The sequence below is a fragment of the Strix uralensis genome, chromosome 17 (assembly GCF_047716275.1).
Source record: "Strix uralensis isolate ZFMK-TIS-50842 chromosome 17, bStrUra1, whole genome shotgun sequence".
Classification (NCBI taxonomy): domain Eukaryota; kingdom Metazoa; phylum Chordata; class Aves; order Strigiformes; family Strigidae; genus Strix; species Strix uralensis.
Window position 1 is genome coordinate 13,556,463 of NC_133988.1, and position 18,949 is coordinate 13,575,411.

Consider the following 18,949-nt stretch of genomic DNA (forward strand, 5'->3'; position numbering starts at 1 on the left):
TGGCGTTCGAGGCTCCCCTCAGCCGGGCTCTCCCGGGAGGGCGGGTTCGGAGCCCGGCCGGTTGCCCCCGCGGGGCTCGGAGGGACCCGACTCGGTTGTGAAACACCGGGGAGGCCACGGCGGGGCGAGGCCGGGGGCGGCCGCCGGTGCCCGCGCCGGGCCCGGGGCCGAAGCGCCGCACTGCGCCTGCGCACGCCGCCGCGCCCCGCCCCTTCTCGCGAGACCGCGCACCCCGGAAGTGGCGGCCGCTGGCAGCTGCACGTGGGGCCGCGCGGGGCCTGGCCGCTCCCGGTCCCGGTCCCGGTCCCGCCGCCACCGCCATGGGCCGGGCGCGCCGCAGGCACAACTGGAAGGCGCGGCTGCCGCAGGGCCCCGCGCCGCCGCCCGCCGCCGAGCCGCTGGAGCTGCCGCTGGAGCTGCCGCTGGAGCTGGGAGGTGCGCCCTGAGCCCCTCTTCCTTGGCGTTGTGTTCCTGATGGCCGCTTGGGTCCTTAACCTTGCTAAAGCTGAGTTGCTGAGTTTAGGATTACTGTCATGTCTTTACTGTGTTTTTATGATACTTTTACTGGAAGCATTAAAGTTATTTTAGAATATCTTATAGACTTTGCATTAATAGCGCTATTAAAGCTATTACTGCATGTAAGCAATTCTTTATTAAAGCAATTATTGAAAAGATGTTTAACATTTGCATTCTTAAATGTTACTTTTTTTAAAAGCACGTTTATTATACTACTTTTATTATTCAAACTTTACTAATACAGATTTCTAGTATTAAAAATTACTGATGTTGGGAGAGGCAGGAGGCTGTGGGGTCACCCCAAGACACGCTGTGTCCTGATCTGCACCGCTGACCCGGGTGGCATTAAGCAAAAAGGCAAAAATTTCATAGTGTCGTTACGTAAGTCAAGGAAGATTGCCCTCACAGCTGTAGTAAGCACAGGGTTGTCAAGTCCCCAATTTCATGGTCTTTCACCCTTGCCGAAATGTGGTATTTTTTTTGGCTGGGAGTGAGGGTTGTGTTTATTTAAAACAGCTAAATCTAGCATGGTTTGTGATAAGCCTGTTAAGCAGTGTGCTGAAAATAACCTGTCTGGCACAGGTGAATAATCAAACACATGTTTTCAGATGAAGCAACGCTGAAGGGAATTGATGCAAGTAATGCCCTGGTCCTGCCAGCAAAAAAAGCAAAGAAGAAAAAAGTTGCCAGTGTTGTGCAACAACAGAAGAAACCCCTAAGCAAGAAGCAGAAGAAAAACCTGCAGAAAGTTTTAGAACAGAAGGAAAAGAAAAAACAGGTACATTGCAGCTTGCTGGTAACTCCAGCTTTGTGACTTCTGTTAAAACGATAAAGTGAACTTAATATCGGCGTGTGGGAGAGGTTGATGTTAAGAAGCATCTGCAGAGGTTTCCTTTGCGCTGTGACGCCGGCAGTCCCCGACACGGGATGCGATTGTGTTGCTGGCGTGAAAAACCAGAGCTGGGGTGACAGCTCTGCGGTGCCAGCCAGTGGTTTTTGGGGTGTGAACGGTCTGGGGCGTGTCAAGGATGTGCAGATGGTGAAGTTTAAGAGTTTATGTTACAACAGCATTAACCATCCCTTTGCTGGGCGTTTTGGCAAAACCATGCAGCTACCCCTGGACTCTTGAGTGTATCTAGTGAGGAAAAACGTTCCACTCCCTCTCAGTGGATCGGGCATTGCAGGAACGCATCAGTTCTGGGTCCTGGTTCCCGTTCTTTCTTTGACCCTGCCCGAATAGGTGTGTGTTGTGACGTACATCTCTGGCAGAGTAATTGATGTTACATTTTAAAAGCGTTGTCACGGATTGTGTGAGAAGCTTTGTCCTGCTGCAGAATGCCAAACTTCATGCACCTCTAACTCTGCTACTGCCAGTGCTTCTGAAACATTTATTTCCAGCTCTTGTATATTTTTCCGTATGCAAATAGAGCTTTTCTGTCTTTGTAGAAGCTTTCTGGGCAAAATTCCTGTTGGTTTTCGTGGCTGAATAACGGTTTTGCCAAACAAACTCTATTTTTGGAGGTAGCTTAAAACTGCAGCTGTCTGACCTCCTGCCAGCGCCGTGTCCCACGTGAGGGAGTTGAAGGGAAGCTTCCATTGCTCCAGCCCTCCAGCATTTCAGTCCAAATCCATTTTCTTTGGTGCTGTTTGAAGGGTGCAGCTGAGCTTTTCATTGCAGCGATGAAGGGTCAGGTCCATATTTCTATTTTTGCTCTAGTGCAGGGCTGAAATCTTCATCAGGGAGGACTGACCTCATAGCAGCAGGAAGGTCTTTTCATCTTGACAGCAGGATTTGCCAGAGGACACCCTTTGGAACTCAGGAACAAATCTTGAAATGAAATTATTTCCTGGTGAAAATAAGCACTGATTTTGGCTGTTTTTCCCAAATAGCGAGCCGAGTTGCTGAGCAAGCTGAATGAGGTCCAAGCTTCTGAGGCAGAAATGAAGCTGCTGTACACTACTTCCAAACTGGGTATTGGGGAGCGCATGTATCAGACGAAAAGGTAAAGCATTATTTGGAAAGAACCATTCTGGTTTATCACTGTGGTTGAGAACTTGGCAACCTACTTTGCTTTTTTTGCTTGATTCAGTTGGTTTTCTTCTTACTGCATTCAGGTTCTTCAGAATGGAGGGAGTTAAATAATTTTCTATTTCTATCTGATAATATGGTATTTATTTTCTTGTTTGGAATGACATTCTCTTGAGAGGATGTTAATTAAAATAACTTGGCCTTCCCTTTCATAAGGGACAAGGTGGGTGACAATTACATCTGCATATTCTTACAAATTATGCTGAATTACATAACTCTTGGATAAAGTTAACTTTTTTGTTGTATTGGAAAACATTGGCTGATGTGGTCCTTAGCAACTGGATTTATCAAGAGCTGCATTTTGGCAGAAGTTGAAATAAACTACAAAGATGTCTTCTGAAGAAATAAGTATCAGTATAGAGTGTGTTTAGGTACAAATCCAGCAACTGGGTCAGCCAAGGCTTCACCTAGCAGAGTTGTGAAAACCTCCAAGAATGGAGATCTTTGGAGAACTGGATTAACCTGTCTGGATAACGTCTTCTCGCGTTGCTCTGCATCCAAGATGTAGAAATTTTCCCTATTTGAGTAAAACCTGGGTTCAGGCTCAGGCAGTAACTTGTGACGATGCAACTTTTCTGGTCTGTGTAGAAGATGTGTCTGGTTTGAGTTCTGGGAGAACACTGACCAAAATGTAGTTCACATGTTGGTGTTTTGTTCTAGGGTGATACAGGAGCCAGGGACTGCTGTACCTGAAAAGATCAGGAGCATCAGCGGCGCAAACAAGAGAAGACACAGCTCAGATTCAGAATCGGAGCCTGAGGAAGAACCCAGTAGCTCTGAGGAGGAGAAGGAAGAGCCGAAACAAGAAACTGGAAAGACCTCAGCCAGCGATTTGAATACTGCAGAAAAGCCGGAGGAGGGTGTGAAGAAGGTGGTGGCCAACCAGCAGCCGGCTGGTCCCAGCGTGCCAGTTTGCCAGGCAGCCTCCAACAAACCACCTCGCAAGCCTGCGGTTTTCATTCCGGTGGACAGGTCTCCTGAGATTCAGGTGAGGCTCTGAGAGCCGGGAAATGCTTATCAAGGGGGTTGGAAATTACTGTGCCTTCCATCAGGTGAGGTCACTGCAGACGCTGCAGCGTTACCTTGTGTCTCCTGCTGATCCTGCGTGGCAGCAGCGAGCACTTAGGGTCCTTGTCCTGGCAAGTTGTACACGCACATGTCCAAGCTTTAAGCCTGTCTAATCTAGCAGAAGGAAAACTGCTTTTGTTTTAGGATATAGGCATTTGTCTCTAGTTTTAAATATAGAATCTATTAGCAGTCTTTTGTCATTCTTTGCTGGGAAATCTTGTGAAGTCACTTTTAGCTCCCCATTATGCTGGATCTTATGCTGGATAGTTTTACTCTGTTTGCTGTAGGTAGGGCGTTCTGCAGAAATGGGAAAAGCTCTGCGTGTGTCTGAACAGACGAGACAGAGCTGTGAAGTGAGCTTTTCCTTGAAGTGCTCTATTAATAAACTCTAGGGACTCTGAAGTTTCACGAATTAAAGTGCAGGGCTTGCCAGCTGCTTTCTGGGAAGCTGTTCTGATGACTCCAGTTCTTGGACACGCTGGTGTGATATTAGCTGGTTTAGAGCTTTCTGAGCCACAAAGCCTGCAGAATTCCTTTTTGTGGGTTTTATAATCTGGGGAAGGTAGCAGTTTTCAGTCCCAGGGAAAACAGAAAGGGAGCGAGAGACAAAACAGTTCAACTGAAATATGTGTTTTATATTATTTAGGAAGCAAGACTGAAGCTTCCAATCCTTGCCGAAGAGCAAATCATCATGGAGGCCGTTAGTGAGAATCCCATTGTGATCATATGTGGAGAGACGGGAAGCGGTAAAACCACACAAGTACCTCAGTTTCTCTATGAAGCTGGCTATGCCAGGTACGAGTCGTCTTTTAGATGTAGCAAGTGTAATGAGAAAAATTCAAGCTGAGCTCAGTCACTTCTGATTTTGTTTCTGTTCTTCTCATATGGCTGAACTGAACCTGGCCTTTTCTGCACAGTGGTAGTGGCCATTTAAAAAATCCAGAGGGAATAAGACTGGCTTGCAAAAGTCTCTCCACATAAGCAATCTTTTGAAACATCTAAGGCAAAAATTTCCTTCAAAGCCACTGGCCTGTTTTTCACAGGGGGGCTTTATTGTCTGCCCATCTCAGCTTTATTGTCTGCCTGTCTCACATAGTTTAACCTCTGCTTACACATGTTCATTTTTACCTTTGCAAGGAGATGTTCATTTTTCTTAAGAACATCTTTGAAAACAGCTGTGGCTCGTCTGGTGCTATTGGTAACATTTATAAGCTTGGGCACCTCATAAGATGCTTCTTGCCAGCTGAGTCAAGGTGCATCCAGCTGCTGCCCCAGCCTGAGTTTCTCCTGAAATGGACTCTGTCACCAGAGGGGTGTCCAGGGGGACAGGAGTTCAGTGAGCTGCAATTAGAGACAACATTTGGGGCAAAAATTCCTGAGAGACATGCATCTTCAGATCAGTACACATGTAACAGAAGGGTAATCCCAAACCTTCCTTTCTGTCTTTCTCTTCTAACTCTAACTAAAGGTGATACTGTGTGAGTGATGCTACTTAATTTAGAACCATTGTGCAGAAATTCTGTTGTCATCTTTCCAAGTGTTTCTCTCTTTAAAACAAGCAGCCAAACAACCCCTCCTTTTCTTTCCTTCACCCCTTTAGTTCCAATGGTGCTATTGGGATCACCGAGCCTCGGCGTGTGGCTGCGGTGTCCATGTCCCAACGCGTCGCTAAGGAAATGAACTTGTCAGACAGGTGAGGAGAAAAAAAGCTGAGACCTTGCTAGGAAGATAACACTGAGATGCTCTGTGTATGTCACGGACTGAAATCAAGACTTGCACGTTGTTTGTTCAGTCTTTGGTGAAGAACTGTGGGAAAGTTTCTTATAAACTCCTCTGTAGGGCTTCTATAAAAAAAAAATCTATGCAGATTTGCTGCTACTGATGGTTGTAAGTTACTTTTTAGAGAGAGCTTTGTGGAGATAGTGTGTGGGAAGTGGTGCTAGTTTGTCTCCATATGAGAAAGCGTCCCAATAATTCAAAGTGACATTGCTGTATATCCCAGCTTCCCACATTTTGGGTGTGCTAGGCTCTCGGGAGCTGATGGTGTGCTTTTGGTCTTGTCTTGGCATCAAGTCTTAATTTAGTTAGGCTGAAGGCTGCCTCCTGGTCTGAATGTGAATTCTCTGTTTCTCCCCATGCTTTTTCTTGTGGCTATCCTGGTATTTCCTCACAGAGAGGTTTCATACCAAATCCGATATGAAGGCAATGTTACCGATGAAACACAAATCAAGTTCATGACGGATGGTGTGCTGCTGAAAGAAATTCAGAAGGTAAGTTGCTGTCCTCAGTATTATAAAAAGGAAAATATTCTGTGTAGCTGGAAAAAGAGGCCCGTTGCTTTGTGTGGATTTGTCACCAGCCTTTCAAAGCAAAATCCCTTTCAGCACCAGAGATGTATTTCATCTCAACCGTTTATATTCCTGCCCAAGTCCTGAAACGTTAGGTTATCTCACTGTGTAAAGTGAGAGCAAGGAAGAGAGTCTTGGGAACTAGGCTGCTTTGTGTAGGGTAAATGCGTTAAACTCTGCTCAAATATGTGGGAGACTACAGCCAAGAGGGTGGGGCTGGGGTCAGTGTTTGTGTAGCTGTAGGTTAAAGATGGCCTTGGGTGACGCTTCGTGTGATGAAATCCATCTCTCTTCTCAGGACTTTCTGCTTTCAAAGTACAAAGTCGTTATTATTGATGAAGCCCATGAAAGGAGTATGTACACAGATATCTTGATAGGCCTCTTGTCTCGCATCGTGCCTCTTCGTGAAAAGGTGAGAGAAGCAGTATTTCTGTATTAGATGCAGGGGGTGGGGGGTGGGGGGGATGTTAGACATGAAGAGACTCTGTGATGTGGAATTTGATGGAAATCTGAAATAACGCTCAGATGATGTGTTTGTCTTTCCATATGATCGAAGAAGCACAGAGCCTGCAAAAAGGGGAAAAACAGTACATATCAGTACCAACAGATAATTTTTCATTCAATATCCAATTTTAGACTTCAAGTGCCACAAGACACATGTAGTAATTAAAATTAGCAGCCTGTTAGAAAGCAAGATGCTTAGTGTTGCACTGGAGGAGATGTTTCGGGTCTGACACCGAAGTGTTTGGCCCTGACTGCTGCTGGGGGCTGGCGGGCTGCAGGGCAGCGCTGGGCATCTGGTTTTGTTCCACGTATGGATGGAGAGAGAACGGAGTGGTTTAGAGGCAGGTCACTGTCAGCATCAGGACTGCCAGTGTATTCTCAGACACGTCGCGTTTGAAGCTGCGTGTATCCTCTGTCACTCGACGCGGTGCTTTTGTTGTCTTAGATTTTGAGTGCTTTGGTGCAGAAACTCGTATCCCGTCCTGCTAATAGCTCTGGGTTTGTGCCGCTTACCTGCCGCATGCTCTCAGGCACAGAGTAACGCGTTTGTGTCCCTGCAGAAGGGGCTGCCGCTGAAGCTGATCGTCATGTCGGCTACCCTTCGCGTTGAAGATTTCACCGATAACAACAGGCTGTTTTCTGTTACACCTCCTGTTATTCAGGTATCGTTCTCCTCGCTGGGATCTGCGTCAGATGGAACGGCTGAAATACAGTGAGGGCTTCCTTTAGAAAGCCAGTTAAAAAATAGGGGCACTCTAATCTTTCCAGCTGGTGCTGAAATCTTTCAGATATCAATTTAAAAATAGTTATTTTGTTTAGACTATTGTTTCTTTTGAGACTTGGTGTTTTTCTTTCTGCTTTTATCAGAAAACTGCCCTGGCAGAATCAGATTATCTTGAAAAACTGTAAGTTACAGTTCAGGAGAACTAGAAAGCCTCAGTCCGAGTTGATGATCTGAAAGAGAGAAAAGTTTTGGTTTCTAGCTTGGTTTTGTGGTGTTCAGGCTATACAACACTGATAACTTCTGAGGGTCTGGTGTTTGGTAGGTTACCAAAAACAGGAGCTGAACAGAAATACAGGGTGACCTTTTCTAGTTCCCCCACGAAAGCTGTAGTAATTGTGCTGGAGTTACGACAGCAAACAAACCCTTTTTTTGTATTTCCTCTCTAGGTAGATGCAAGGCAATTCCCTGTAACTGTTCATTTTAACAAGAAAACCCCCCTAGATGACTATAGTGGGGAGTGCTTCAGAAAGGTGTGTAAAATCCATCGAATGTTGCCCCCAGGTAAGGTCACTGCTGAGAACCTCTCAAATTCTTTACACTTAACATGTCTGAAGTTTTCTGGGGTTTTTTTGAGGGGGAGGTTTTTGTTTTGGTTTGGGGTGAGGCTTTTTTGTAAGTTGAACATGGGACTGCAATGATGTATTCTGTGCTTTTACTCAGAAGGTTTTTCTTGTGAAAATTACCCTTCAATTAAATCATAGTTACACTAGCATGCGTCTCAAGGGATTAGTAGAAGACAGATGCAGTCAGACACCCCCTGTTCCTCCGTGTTACTTCACAGTATATTCGACCTGTCTTTTATCAAGAACAAGATCTGAAGCTTTCCAAGGTGAAATACCTATGCTGAGGTTGAGAGTGATTTCTTCTCTTGCAGGTGGGATTTTGGTGTTTTTAACAGGCCAAGCAGAAGTTCACTCTCTCTGTAGAAGGCTAAGGAAAGCCTTTCCATTCCAGAAAAACAATGCTGCAGGTAATGCTATAGAATAAAGGGCTGTTAAACTTTGAATTTATCCCACTTAAGTGAGCTTGCTTTGCACCTAAAAATAAGAGCTTTTATTTTAAACACCCAAAAAACAAGGGTTGAGGAAAGGGCTCATTGTGGATGATTTTGATGACTGATTGTTAAGTTTGTGCTGTTTTGAGTTTGGGGAAGAGGTTTATGTGTGTGATGCCATCCAGTTCCCCAGAATCCACTGCATTTCTTCATTTACTCTGTTGGTTGTGAATTAAAGTGGAAACGCAGCTGCTCGTTGGTGACTGTTTATTTTCAGGATAGTGGAATTTCCCAAGATGAGTTTAGAAAGTCAATTTCTAATATAGCTCAGCTAATCATCTCCTAAACCTCAAGGCATACAGCTGCTGAGTGTGCTGCTGTCGATCCTCTGTATGGTTCCTAAATGGAATTATGTTAAACTTGTGTGTCATCACTGTCCCTTCTGCCTTCAATGTGACTATTTGCTTCTTTTCACACTGTGACACTTTTTGAATCCTCAGAAAGATGGGAGTGGGACCAGACTCTTCCCACTACCTTTTCCAAGAGGAAAGCATGCTCAGCTAACAGTAATTCCACTGGCTGTTTTTGTAGGAGGAGATGATGACAAAGAAGAATCAGTGGAAGAAATCAGAAAATTTAAGAAATCGAGGAAGCGGAAGAAAGTTATGGTAATGTGTGATGGCTAGAATTCCTTCAAGAGACAGGAAGGAGCAGGTACCTCCCTGCAAAACAGTACTCCTGTGTAGCTGTGTTTCTCACCAGGCTGTTTTAGACTTGCATGAAGCCTTGTAGCCTACGTGTGTCTCCTCAGGAAATCCAGTAATACTGCCTGCACTGATAACTGCTGCGGTATGAGCAGCAGAGGGTGAAAATGTGTCCCTGGATATTATGGGCAGGAGATTGATTTCGGTTGAGTACTGACCATTGAAACGTTAATGGAAGGAGTTCCAGACTTGCTGGCTCCAGGGCTGCACCTCATCTTGCTGTTTGTTACCCAAAATTGGGACTGATGCATCTGTGACGAAGGGTAGCATTTGGCTTCCAGCCAAGTCCTACATGTGCTTTGTTAGCAGGAGATCTTGATGCTACAGATATACTGTCTGCTGACATTGGATCCTGGTAGCTGAAGGGGCCTGAAGTAAAGAAATTTTACCCTTTCCCACTGTCCTCCAAGTGAAGAAGCTTGACTTGGCACAAAATACTGTTTAAAATACTCGAGTTGTTCGCCCCGACTCTCACAGTTACCAAATGCTGAACCTCAACCTTAAAATACAAATGAAATCTCTCAATCCCTCTGTCACCTTCAGGTTAACAAATGTTTGGAGTAAGTGCTCAGCTTTGCTTTCAAAGCAATAAAAAGTGCTGTTTGTGTCCCCTCCTTAATGCTCTGTGGTCATCTTTCCTGTCTTTCTCAGGCACTCCCCAGAATTGATCTGGACAATTACTCTGTTGTTCCAGTGGATGAAGGAGATGAAGACAGAGACGCTGAAACTGATGATGATATTGCAGGGTCTGATATCGACCTTGATTTAGGAGATGGAGACTCAGAAGAAGGTTTGGCACTTATGAAATATAAATTTCATATCCTGTCACCTGTGAAATGCATGACAGAAGCTAGCTGTGCTTTGCTAAACTGGTGTGATAACACAGCAGACCTGTGTCATGGAAAAGCTATTAAGGTTTTCCAGCTTCAGCTTTGTTCCAAATACTTCACCCGTTTTCAAATGGAGTGGTGGTTTTGAAGACATTGTTGGGACTAAGCCTGGAAGTTGACTTACCACGTATTTAACAATATAGGTTTGTTTCTTCACAGATGAGAAATCGGATTCATCTCTTCCACTCTACGTGCTCCCACTCTATTCTTTGCTGGCACCAGAGAAACAAGCAAAGGTAAAGGATTTATTGTCACAATGAGTAAATGGTTCTTATAGATACGTGTGATCATTGTCTAAAGTCACATGTGCTTTGAGAGTTAAAATTTCTATCTTGCACAATCCATCAGTGGGCAGACTTGAGTGGCCCAGTGGGCAAGTTGGGCTGGGATCTCCCTAATGGGCCAGTTCAGCAGCTTTGGAGAGATGGAAAGTGACAATCCTGCAGCACGTTAAAATTAGCCACGGCCCCAGGGCACGTCAGGATGGCGCTGCCAGCAGGCAGTTCGGACAGATTCTTGCATTCCCTCTTGGGCTTTGGAGGTGGCAGCAGTATGTCTAAATACAACTCAACACTGGTGTGTCTGCTCCGCCTGGAGCCTCTCTGGATGTTTCTGAGGGATTAACTGAGCTGGATAGAGAGCTCCAGAGCTGAGACAAAGAGTTAAGTCGTTGGTCTCACTCTTGGGTTTCACCTGCAGTGCCATATGCACTGTCATCCCTTCACAACCCATCCACGTTGACTGCCTGTCTTTTTTCCATTGTTGGCAGTGCATTTCACATGCCCATCTATTTCTTGTAGGTATTCAGGGCTCCTCCTCCTGGCACAAGGCTGTGTGTTGTAGCCACCAATGTGGCTGAAACATCGCTTACCATCCCGGGCATCAAATACGTGGTTGATTGTGGAAAGGTCAAGAAACGTTTCTACGACAAAATTACTGGGGTTTCGTCTTTCAGAGTCACCTGGATATCTCAAGCTTCAGCTAACCAGCGGGCAGGTCGGGCTGGCCGGACAGAACCAGGGCACTGTTACAGGTTAGCTACCTGCCCTGGAGAGGGTTAGGAGAAACAAAAAGCCCAGCTGGTGTCAGTGTGAATTTGACAACTTCCCTCATCCTGCTGCCCCTTTGTCCTGGTTTTGGCCAGGATAGAGTTAACTTTCCTTGGGCTGAGAGGAAGCACAGCTGAAGGGCTGGGTCCTGATGGATCATTGGAGCACCAGGACACCCTTTCACAAGGACCTAGTGCTGCTTGAAGCATTTTGATTTTGTCTGCTCTTCGTTCAAATAGGAGAGGTGAAGCCAACCATGAACTGTCACTGGTGATGTTGTTTGACAGTTTGGCTTCTCAGGGGCCTTTTTCTTGCTGAAAACCCTTATTTTGGTAGCCAGATTAGCATGGATTCCACTCCAAGCCAAGTCAACTTTTTGTGAATAAGGCAGTATGCCCCAAGCATGTAAATAATTACATGGTTATGTACGTAGTACCCCCAGCTGCCTTTTTTAACATCCCTTGCCAGTTTTTCATGCATATATTTTGAGTGAAGATTTCTTTTAAGTCTCTAAGCAGCACTTCTGGTCCACTAGGTTATACTCTTCAGCAGTCTTCATGGACTTTGAGAAATTTTCTGCTCCAGAAATAACAAAGCGACCGGTAGAAGACTTGATTCTGCAAATGAAGGCATTAAATATAGAAAAGGTGAGGTGTAAATTGGCTTGGTACTACAGTGCTCATTAAAGCGGTTGCCCCAGGAGCCAGAAACAAACACAAATGTCTTTTATCATCATTGCTTGAGGTTGTGCCTTGTGTTAGAAATCAGGATCCTGGGACTTGATTTTGGTTCTGCACATTGCAGAAGCTGGTAAGATTTCCACCAAGCCTTAACAGACATGTTTGTTCAGGTAATAAGAGCTGTCTTATATTCTTAGGAGTGAGAAAACCCCTGCCCAAACAGGGGTTGTGTTTTGGAGGTACTTGATCACTTTCAGAAAGCACAAAAAGTTAGACCTTAAAGCAGCCTGCCCTAGGCGGTGCCTGCAGTCGGTGGCAGCTAAGGGTGACGCTGGTATTCCTGTTTCCTGATGTTTTTGTTCTAATTGTTTCCTCCCATTGTATGGCCTTTCCTCTTGCTCCTGGCAAACACCCTAAATGTTTTTCTTTGGTGTATGTAACCAGAGGGGAGAGTTTCGCTCCCCTGCAGGACTTCTTACTGCGTTCAGGCTCTGGTTTTCAGTGAGAGCCACGTCAGTGATGTACTGAGAGGCATTTTCTCTCGGTGTCCGTAGGTAATCAACTTCCCGTTCCCAACGCCACCTCCAACAGAAGCACTTGCGGCAGCTGAGGAGTTGCTGATAGCCCTGGGTGCCTTGAAGGAACCCCCGATGATGGGAAGGTAACGTCTGTGGTCCCCCACAAATTTCCTCTCTGCACTGCTGCTCGGCCTCCACTATGGAGGCAGTGGCACTGCTGTCCTGCTTGCTTTTCCATCTCAGCCCTCACATCTGAGGGTGTGCTTTTGTACAGAGACTGGCATCATTTTAACAGTCTCTGGTTCACCCCTGTTTGTTTTACTGACCCTGGGTGTGTTTGGGCAGGGAAAGACTGTGAGGACTGTGCCATGCAGGGCAGGTGGGAACTGCATGAGGAAGAGGAATCTTTCCCCAGCTTTTGGGACCAGTACATAACAAAATCTGAGAAAACACAAAATGAATTGGGCTGCCAAAACCAGAAACACAAACTTGTTCTAATGCAGAAGTGACTTCATTACTTTTCTCTTCCTCCCGCAGGCTGACGCAGCAGCTGGCAGCAAAGCTGAGTTGCCCTATTAGTCCCCTGGGCAGAATAATGGCCACTTTCCCTGTAGCCCCCCGCTATGCAAAGATGTTGGCCTTAAGCAGGCAGCACGACTGCCTGCCGTACACCATCACCATAGTGTCTGCGATGACCGTCCGGGAGCTTTTTGAAGAGTTTGACAGGCGAGTGAGTTAGCCTGACAGGATGCCACACCTTGTCACAACTGATGCCTCTTACGTTGAGGCCCCTCTGCACGTAAGCACAATACTCATTTATGCTGTTTCGTCTTTCTTTTAGGCCAGCAGTAAGTGAGGAAGAGACGGCAAAACTGAAGGGGAAGAAAGCAAGGCTTTTACAGATGCAAAGGATCTGGGCTGGGCAGGGGCCGATGCAAATGCTAGGAGACCTCATGGTGATGTTAGGTATTGCAGACAGCGATTTCCCCGTACTGTTAACTTCATTCTGTTCTCCCTGTCACCCTGAGCTCTCGGCTTTATACAACCACAGGCATCCTCGTGCTGTAGGCCTGAGTCCAGCAGTGTATTTTCTAGGCTGTTCTCTGGGCAGCCTGCCAGCATCCCACGCTGATGACAAGTGGGAGCTGCGATACGCACGTGTTGACTGTGACAGTACTGTCCCACAGTTGGTTTAATTAGAGCTGATTGGCTAAGTGGTTTTCTCTGCCTGACTGTTCACTTCCAGGAGCAGTGGGGGCCTGTGAATATGCTGGGTGTACCCGTAAATTCTGTGAAGAAAATGGGCTCCGATACAAAGCCATGCTGGAAATCAGGCGTTTGAGAGGGCAGCTGACAACAGCAGGTAAGTGGGTTTTGAGAGGAATTGCAGTGTTTATTCTCTTTTGGGGGGTGACAAATCAACTAGCTTGTTTGTTGCAACCTTTTTACTTCTATTGAATCTTAACTTACCTCTTTTTTCCCTGCAGTGAACTCAGTCTGCACTGATGCTGGTCTCTATGTTGATCCAAAGATGAAGCCCCCAACAGAAGCTCAAGCAACTTACTTGAGACAGATTGTGCTGGCAGGGCTGGGAGATCACGTTGCCCGAAGGGTTCAGGCAGAAGAGCTTCTGGATGACAAGTGGAAAAATGCCTACAAGGTAAACAGCTTGATTTGACTGAAATTCCTCTTCCCCTGTGTGGCAGAAAGACACTCCTGTGCAAAGCCTGGGCTTCTGACTGGGCGTAGCGTTGGGGCTGTGTGTGCTGGCTTTTTACAACTTCTCTCCATAGAATTTATGTTTCCAGTGTTGCAATTTCCCAGTTCTCACGTAGGAATTGTTGTGTAAGAGCTAAGAAGTAGCATTAGCCCATCTTGCAAAGTGCTTGATGTCTCCAGAGAAGGTGAAGCAGAAAATTATGGGGTTATTAAAAACCTCCATCACTTAAGGAAACCATCTAAATGTACATCTTGGAGAGACTTGAAACTAGATGCAAATAGGAATTGGATTGCCCGTAACTCATCTTACTCTGCTTCAATCTTTTGTGCTTTCTTAAAGACTGCTCTCCTGGATGACCCAGTGTTCATCCATCCAAGCTCAGTTCTCTTCAAACAACTCCCAGAGTTTGTGGTGTATCAAGAAATTGTTGAGACTACAAAACTGTATATGAAAGGTGAGTCTGCTGTGGTGCCTACTGGCTCTGCAGGTATGGTGAGGAATTCAGAAATGCCTTGGCAGAACGTTTCCCTTGCTGTGGTGACGGAGTGCTCTCATTACAGAGTGGTCATACCTGCTGGGATTTGGGTCCTTACGCTTTCTAGATCTGGATCAGGGGGAAAAATTGGCCTGGTTTATTCTTTGTCAAGCGGAATTGGCTGGAGCAAAGCTCAGCTTCTGAAATAGCTGCTCTGCAGCAGCTCTGTCAGCAATAGCTACCTAGTGCTGGTCTCTGAACAGAAGAATGTAAAAAAGTTGATTTGAAAAATGAGATACAAGTAAATCCGTGGAGATGAGATCCTGCCCATGCGCTGTACTCATGGGAGTGCTAGCGACTGGCAGCCCTTGGCAGCAAGCCTGCATTCAGGTGTGTGTTTTCCCTTCCTAAGGTGTGTCCGCAGTCGAACCTGAGTGGATTCCTGCCCTGTTGCCTCCATACTGCCACTTTGGAAAGCCTCTGGAAAATCCTCCTCCGTCTTACTGCCCTGAAACAGGCCGAATTCGATGTCACAGACCAAGTGTCTTTTGTAAGTGTCTTAAAAAGTGTCACTTGGTAGTTTTGTCTGAGAGCTGCTCCATAGTTACTGTAATGCTGCTTTTAACAAGACTGTCAGCAGACCAGAAAGGTCAAGCTCAGCTTGGACTGTTTAAAGAGCTTAACAGTGGTTTGAGTATCTCCATGGGATTCATAGCATTTAGGTATTGGCATGTTCCCATTGGCATGGGCATTTTATGCTCCCCCTGTGAAGGAGCAAGGCTGGCTGGGTGGTGGCAGGATCCTCTCCACTTCTCTTAGCACCTCTGTTGTCACATCTCCTGTGGAAATGTACCCTCCTCTTTGAGCATTTAGGAGACTCGTCATGATCTTTCTTTCCAGATCGAGTTAGCTGGCAGCTCCCTGCTGTGGAAGTTGATTACCCAGAAGGTATCGATCGCTACAAATACTTTGCCAGGTTCCTGCTTGAAGGAAAGGTGAGTGTGTTCCAGCTGCGTTACTTCCTTGATGTGACCGATAAGTTTTTAGCCGTTTTTGGAGGAGTTGAGCCTTGTGGCTTCTTTCTTTATGTGCGTGCCCATTCCTCATAACTGGCTGGTGGCTGGAGGAGTTTGCTGCAGTTGGTGGGGTGGGGAAGATATCTTTAAAATACGAAACAGCATGAAAATCAGCATTTGGGTGAAAGAGACCCCCAAATTTAAGTCTTGTTTTTGCAGAAGAAAAAAGCTATAGCTCATGTCTTGGTCCATTTTGAGACACAAGAGTCATCTAGTCATTGGTATGGAGACATGGATGGGGGAGAGGTGGTAATAGAGGATATGGAATGGAAGTCCATAGTAGTCCAAGTTCATTGATGACTGTCTCCACAGAACTATTAATTTACCTTGTTCATTATGTACTTGTTATAACAAATCTTCCAGGTCATTGAAAACTTGAGTTCTTACAGCCAGTGTCTGCTGTCCAGTCCCCTCATAATGCTGAAGACATGGTCCAAGTAAGTTGTTGAAAAAAACTTAAGTTTGTTGTTTCCACTGAACACTTTTAACTTCCTTTCAAGTTAAAAAAATTCAATGCTGGGAAGGGTGTTTTAGATAGTGATCTTGGCAGTAGCTGCAGGGAGAGGAAAATGAGTTTTCTTACCAAGAAAAATTGTGTCTCAAGAGAATTGGGCGATTGTAAGGGTGGTGTGGAGGAACACACACAACCTGCTGGTCACACTGACCTCTGCGGGCTGCTTCATACAAATAAATTGCTCACACATGTAAGAAAATGTCAGATGAGCACTACTACTTTCCTTGCTTTTCTTTGCAGTTTGGCCAGTTATTCCGTCTTTATTTTTTTCAAAAACATGTTTCCACAAACCATGTTTTCTTGTGGTTTTGATGACATTTATAGAACTGCGACACTCAAAGGACTGTCGGCTCTTGCTTCCCGTGCTATTCTCCTGGTGTCTGCTCTTGTTTGCCAAAATAAGCTTTCTGTGAGTTTTCCTGGAGTTGATAGATGCAAGGATTTTGAAAGACTTTGTTAAAAGTGACTGATGTTATCTGAGGGTTCTACAATTACAAAGTGTTTTCCTGTTTCAGTCAATTCAGAGTTCAGCATGAGACCTATGGATTCCTTTTTGCTTTGCTGTGTGTGATGCAGCTGCATAGCAGACAACTTCATGCTGTCAGCAAGAAGAGCTGCTGCTGCTACTTTTAACAACAAAAAGTTGTGGTAGGGGGAAGAAACTACTTCTAGTGAACTTTCTTGAGCCAATGACATGCCTCTGTATCCAGAGGTCGTGTGTTTCTACATCTATATTTAGCCTTTTAAAAATACTAAGAGTATGAATTCAGAAAGGTAACCTCAATGCTATAACACTTTGCTGAACTGTGCTAATGAACATTGTTTTACTGCACCGTTTTATTTTGGCCTGATTTAGACTTCAGCCCAGGACAGAATCCCTCCTGCAGGCTCTAGTTGCAGAGAATTGTGACAATCGTGATGCTTTACTGGCTGCATGGAAGAAAAATCCTAAATGTAAGTGTTCTGCTTGCTTTATTAGTTATACCGGTGCAGACTTGGTACTACCTTGAGCACCGTTGAGTTAGAATTTTTAAAATGGATGATTTCATTTGATAAGCTCTAAATATTTGCTATTTTCTTACCAGAAACAGTAGTGCTCTGGGTTTGGTTCTTGTGAAGAACTGGAGTTTCCTGTACTTTAGAAAGCAACATTTATTTGTATTTTAAGAATTTTTTTCTGTAGTTCTAACCACAGTTAAAATGTTTGGTTTGGGCTTTTGAAAAGTTAGACTATGATGATACTGTCAGTGGATACAGGAAAATTTTTTTCCACGTAAAATGATTTTTGTTCAGTATTAGGATACCAGATTATAAGAGTTCTTTACAGAAGCAGCAGCAAAGTGATGCAGCGATGGCTTTCACAGTAATTCTCCCGCACTTGGTATTTTTATATCTGCATGCAGATGTCCAAGCTTCAACACTATCACAGTGATGGAAAGTTGGTTCTTGCTCTCAGCCTGGGAGCAGGGTGACGCCACAGCAAAACCACCGCAGTCCCTCGCTCCCGTAGCCGTCTAATCGCTCCGCTCTTTCATTCCAGATTTGCTCACAGCCTATTGTCAGTGGATCCCCGAAGCTATGCATGATGATCTAGCCAAGAAGTGGCCACCAGTAACACTGTGAAGTGCTTGACTCTGTTCTTGATGGGCTCCTTTTCTCCAAGATGTTTCTAGAGCTTGGATTTCCTTGGAAATCTGATGACACAGATGAACTTGCTTAATTGTTAGTGATACCTGATTGTAAGCGAAGTGGGTGTTATTCTGGTTTTCTGGGAAGCCTTTTGTGTTCCCAGAAGCCCTACCAGCTCTTTCGCTGGTACTTTGTAAATCTAATGTTTGGATAATTTTATCCATTGTATTTTACAGATTTTTTTTTTTTTATCTGAAGTTTCTCTTTGGACTATATTAGTCGTATGGACTATAAATATGTATAGTTCTTGGTTTGGATGGGAGAACTGTTTTCTATGTGGGATGCTGCAATAAGCAGAATTTCAGACCTTTGTGGACCCTTCCTCATGCGTGACTGCAGATCCAAACACAGACTGAGCCTTTGATCCGCGCGGTGGGTTGAGCTTTGTAGTGGCTAAAATAACGAGTCAGAGTGCTCTTTTTTCTTTCTGCAGGCAGGGCGTTTATTCTTACAATAGTACATACGTATGCTCTGATTAAAGCTCTCACTTCATAATTAGCAAATCAGCAATTAGACAGCTATCAACCTTTTCTCCTATCAGCATAAGACCACTCCAACACGCGCTGTGCAGGCCAATCACCTTCTTGTTCACACAGCGGTAACTTCTCACAGTTCAGTACTTTTCCACAGCTCAATGTTGCAGCTGTCTGTTGTTTTTTCCCTGCCACCTTGGCACAACTCAGCAGTTTCTTATCTTCCTCCCAAGGCCTGTTTCTCATCAAAGCCTTGCTGCTTGTTAGGGGCTGCGCAGAGCTGACAGGCCGATGTCGAATTGCCTCTCTCCCACAGACCTTGGCCAGCAGCACACAGCCCCTCGCTTCCTCCCTATCCGTCCAGCAGGACAGGAGATGCAGAAGTGAGAAAACTCGTGGGTTGAGATAAAGTTAGTTTAATTAGTGAAGGGAATGAAGAAGAAAAAAGAATCCAAATGATGCATGGGCGATCGCTCACCACCTCCCCCATGATGACCAGTTGGTATCCAAACATGACATTATAGGGCACACGCTATCCCTTTGGCTCGGGTCAGCTCTCCTGGTTGTGTCCCCTCCCAGCGTCTTGCCCACCCCAGCTGACTCCCAGGGGAAGCAGAGAGGGGGAGAAGAGAAAGCCTTGACACTGTGCAAGCACTGCTCAGCAACAGCCAAAACACTGGTGTGTTATCAACACTGTTTTAGTCATAAATCCCAAACACAGCAGCATATGAGCTGCTATGAAGAAATCAACTCCAGCCCAGCCAGAGCCAGCAGACCCCTAATATTCCTTTTCCTGCT

The 18,949-nt window shown here is 45.4% G+C and overlaps 1 protein-coding gene across 1 annotated transcript; it reads left to right on the forward strand.

Moving 5' to 3' along the window:
* The first annotated feature begins 97 nt into the window (after positions 1-97).
* On the forward strand, positions 98-17,988 carry DHX37 (DEAH-box helicase 37). The gene is made up of 27 exons (XM_074887147.1): positions 98-435; positions 1,125-1,294; positions 2,407-2,519; positions 3,266-3,593; positions 4,320-4,468; positions 5,274-5,366; positions 5,847-5,943; positions 6,320-6,433; positions 7,086-7,187; positions 7,696-7,810; positions 8,184-8,279; positions 8,895-8,971; positions 9,719-9,857; positions 10,117-10,193; positions 10,758-10,990; positions 11,542-11,653; positions 12,241-12,347; positions 12,742-12,930; positions 13,046-13,170; positions 13,451-13,567; positions 13,692-13,864; positions 14,264-14,378; positions 14,812-14,949; positions 15,300-15,394; positions 15,839-15,912; positions 16,846-16,943; positions 17,530-17,988. The coding sequence occupies exons 1-27, from the start codon at positions 321-323 to the stop codon at positions 17,610-17,612; spliced, it is 3,444 nt and encodes a 1,147-aa protein (XP_074743248.1). The 5' UTR covers positions 98-320; the 3' UTR covers positions 17,613-17,988.
* Positions 17,989-18,949: the final 961 nt, after the last annotated feature.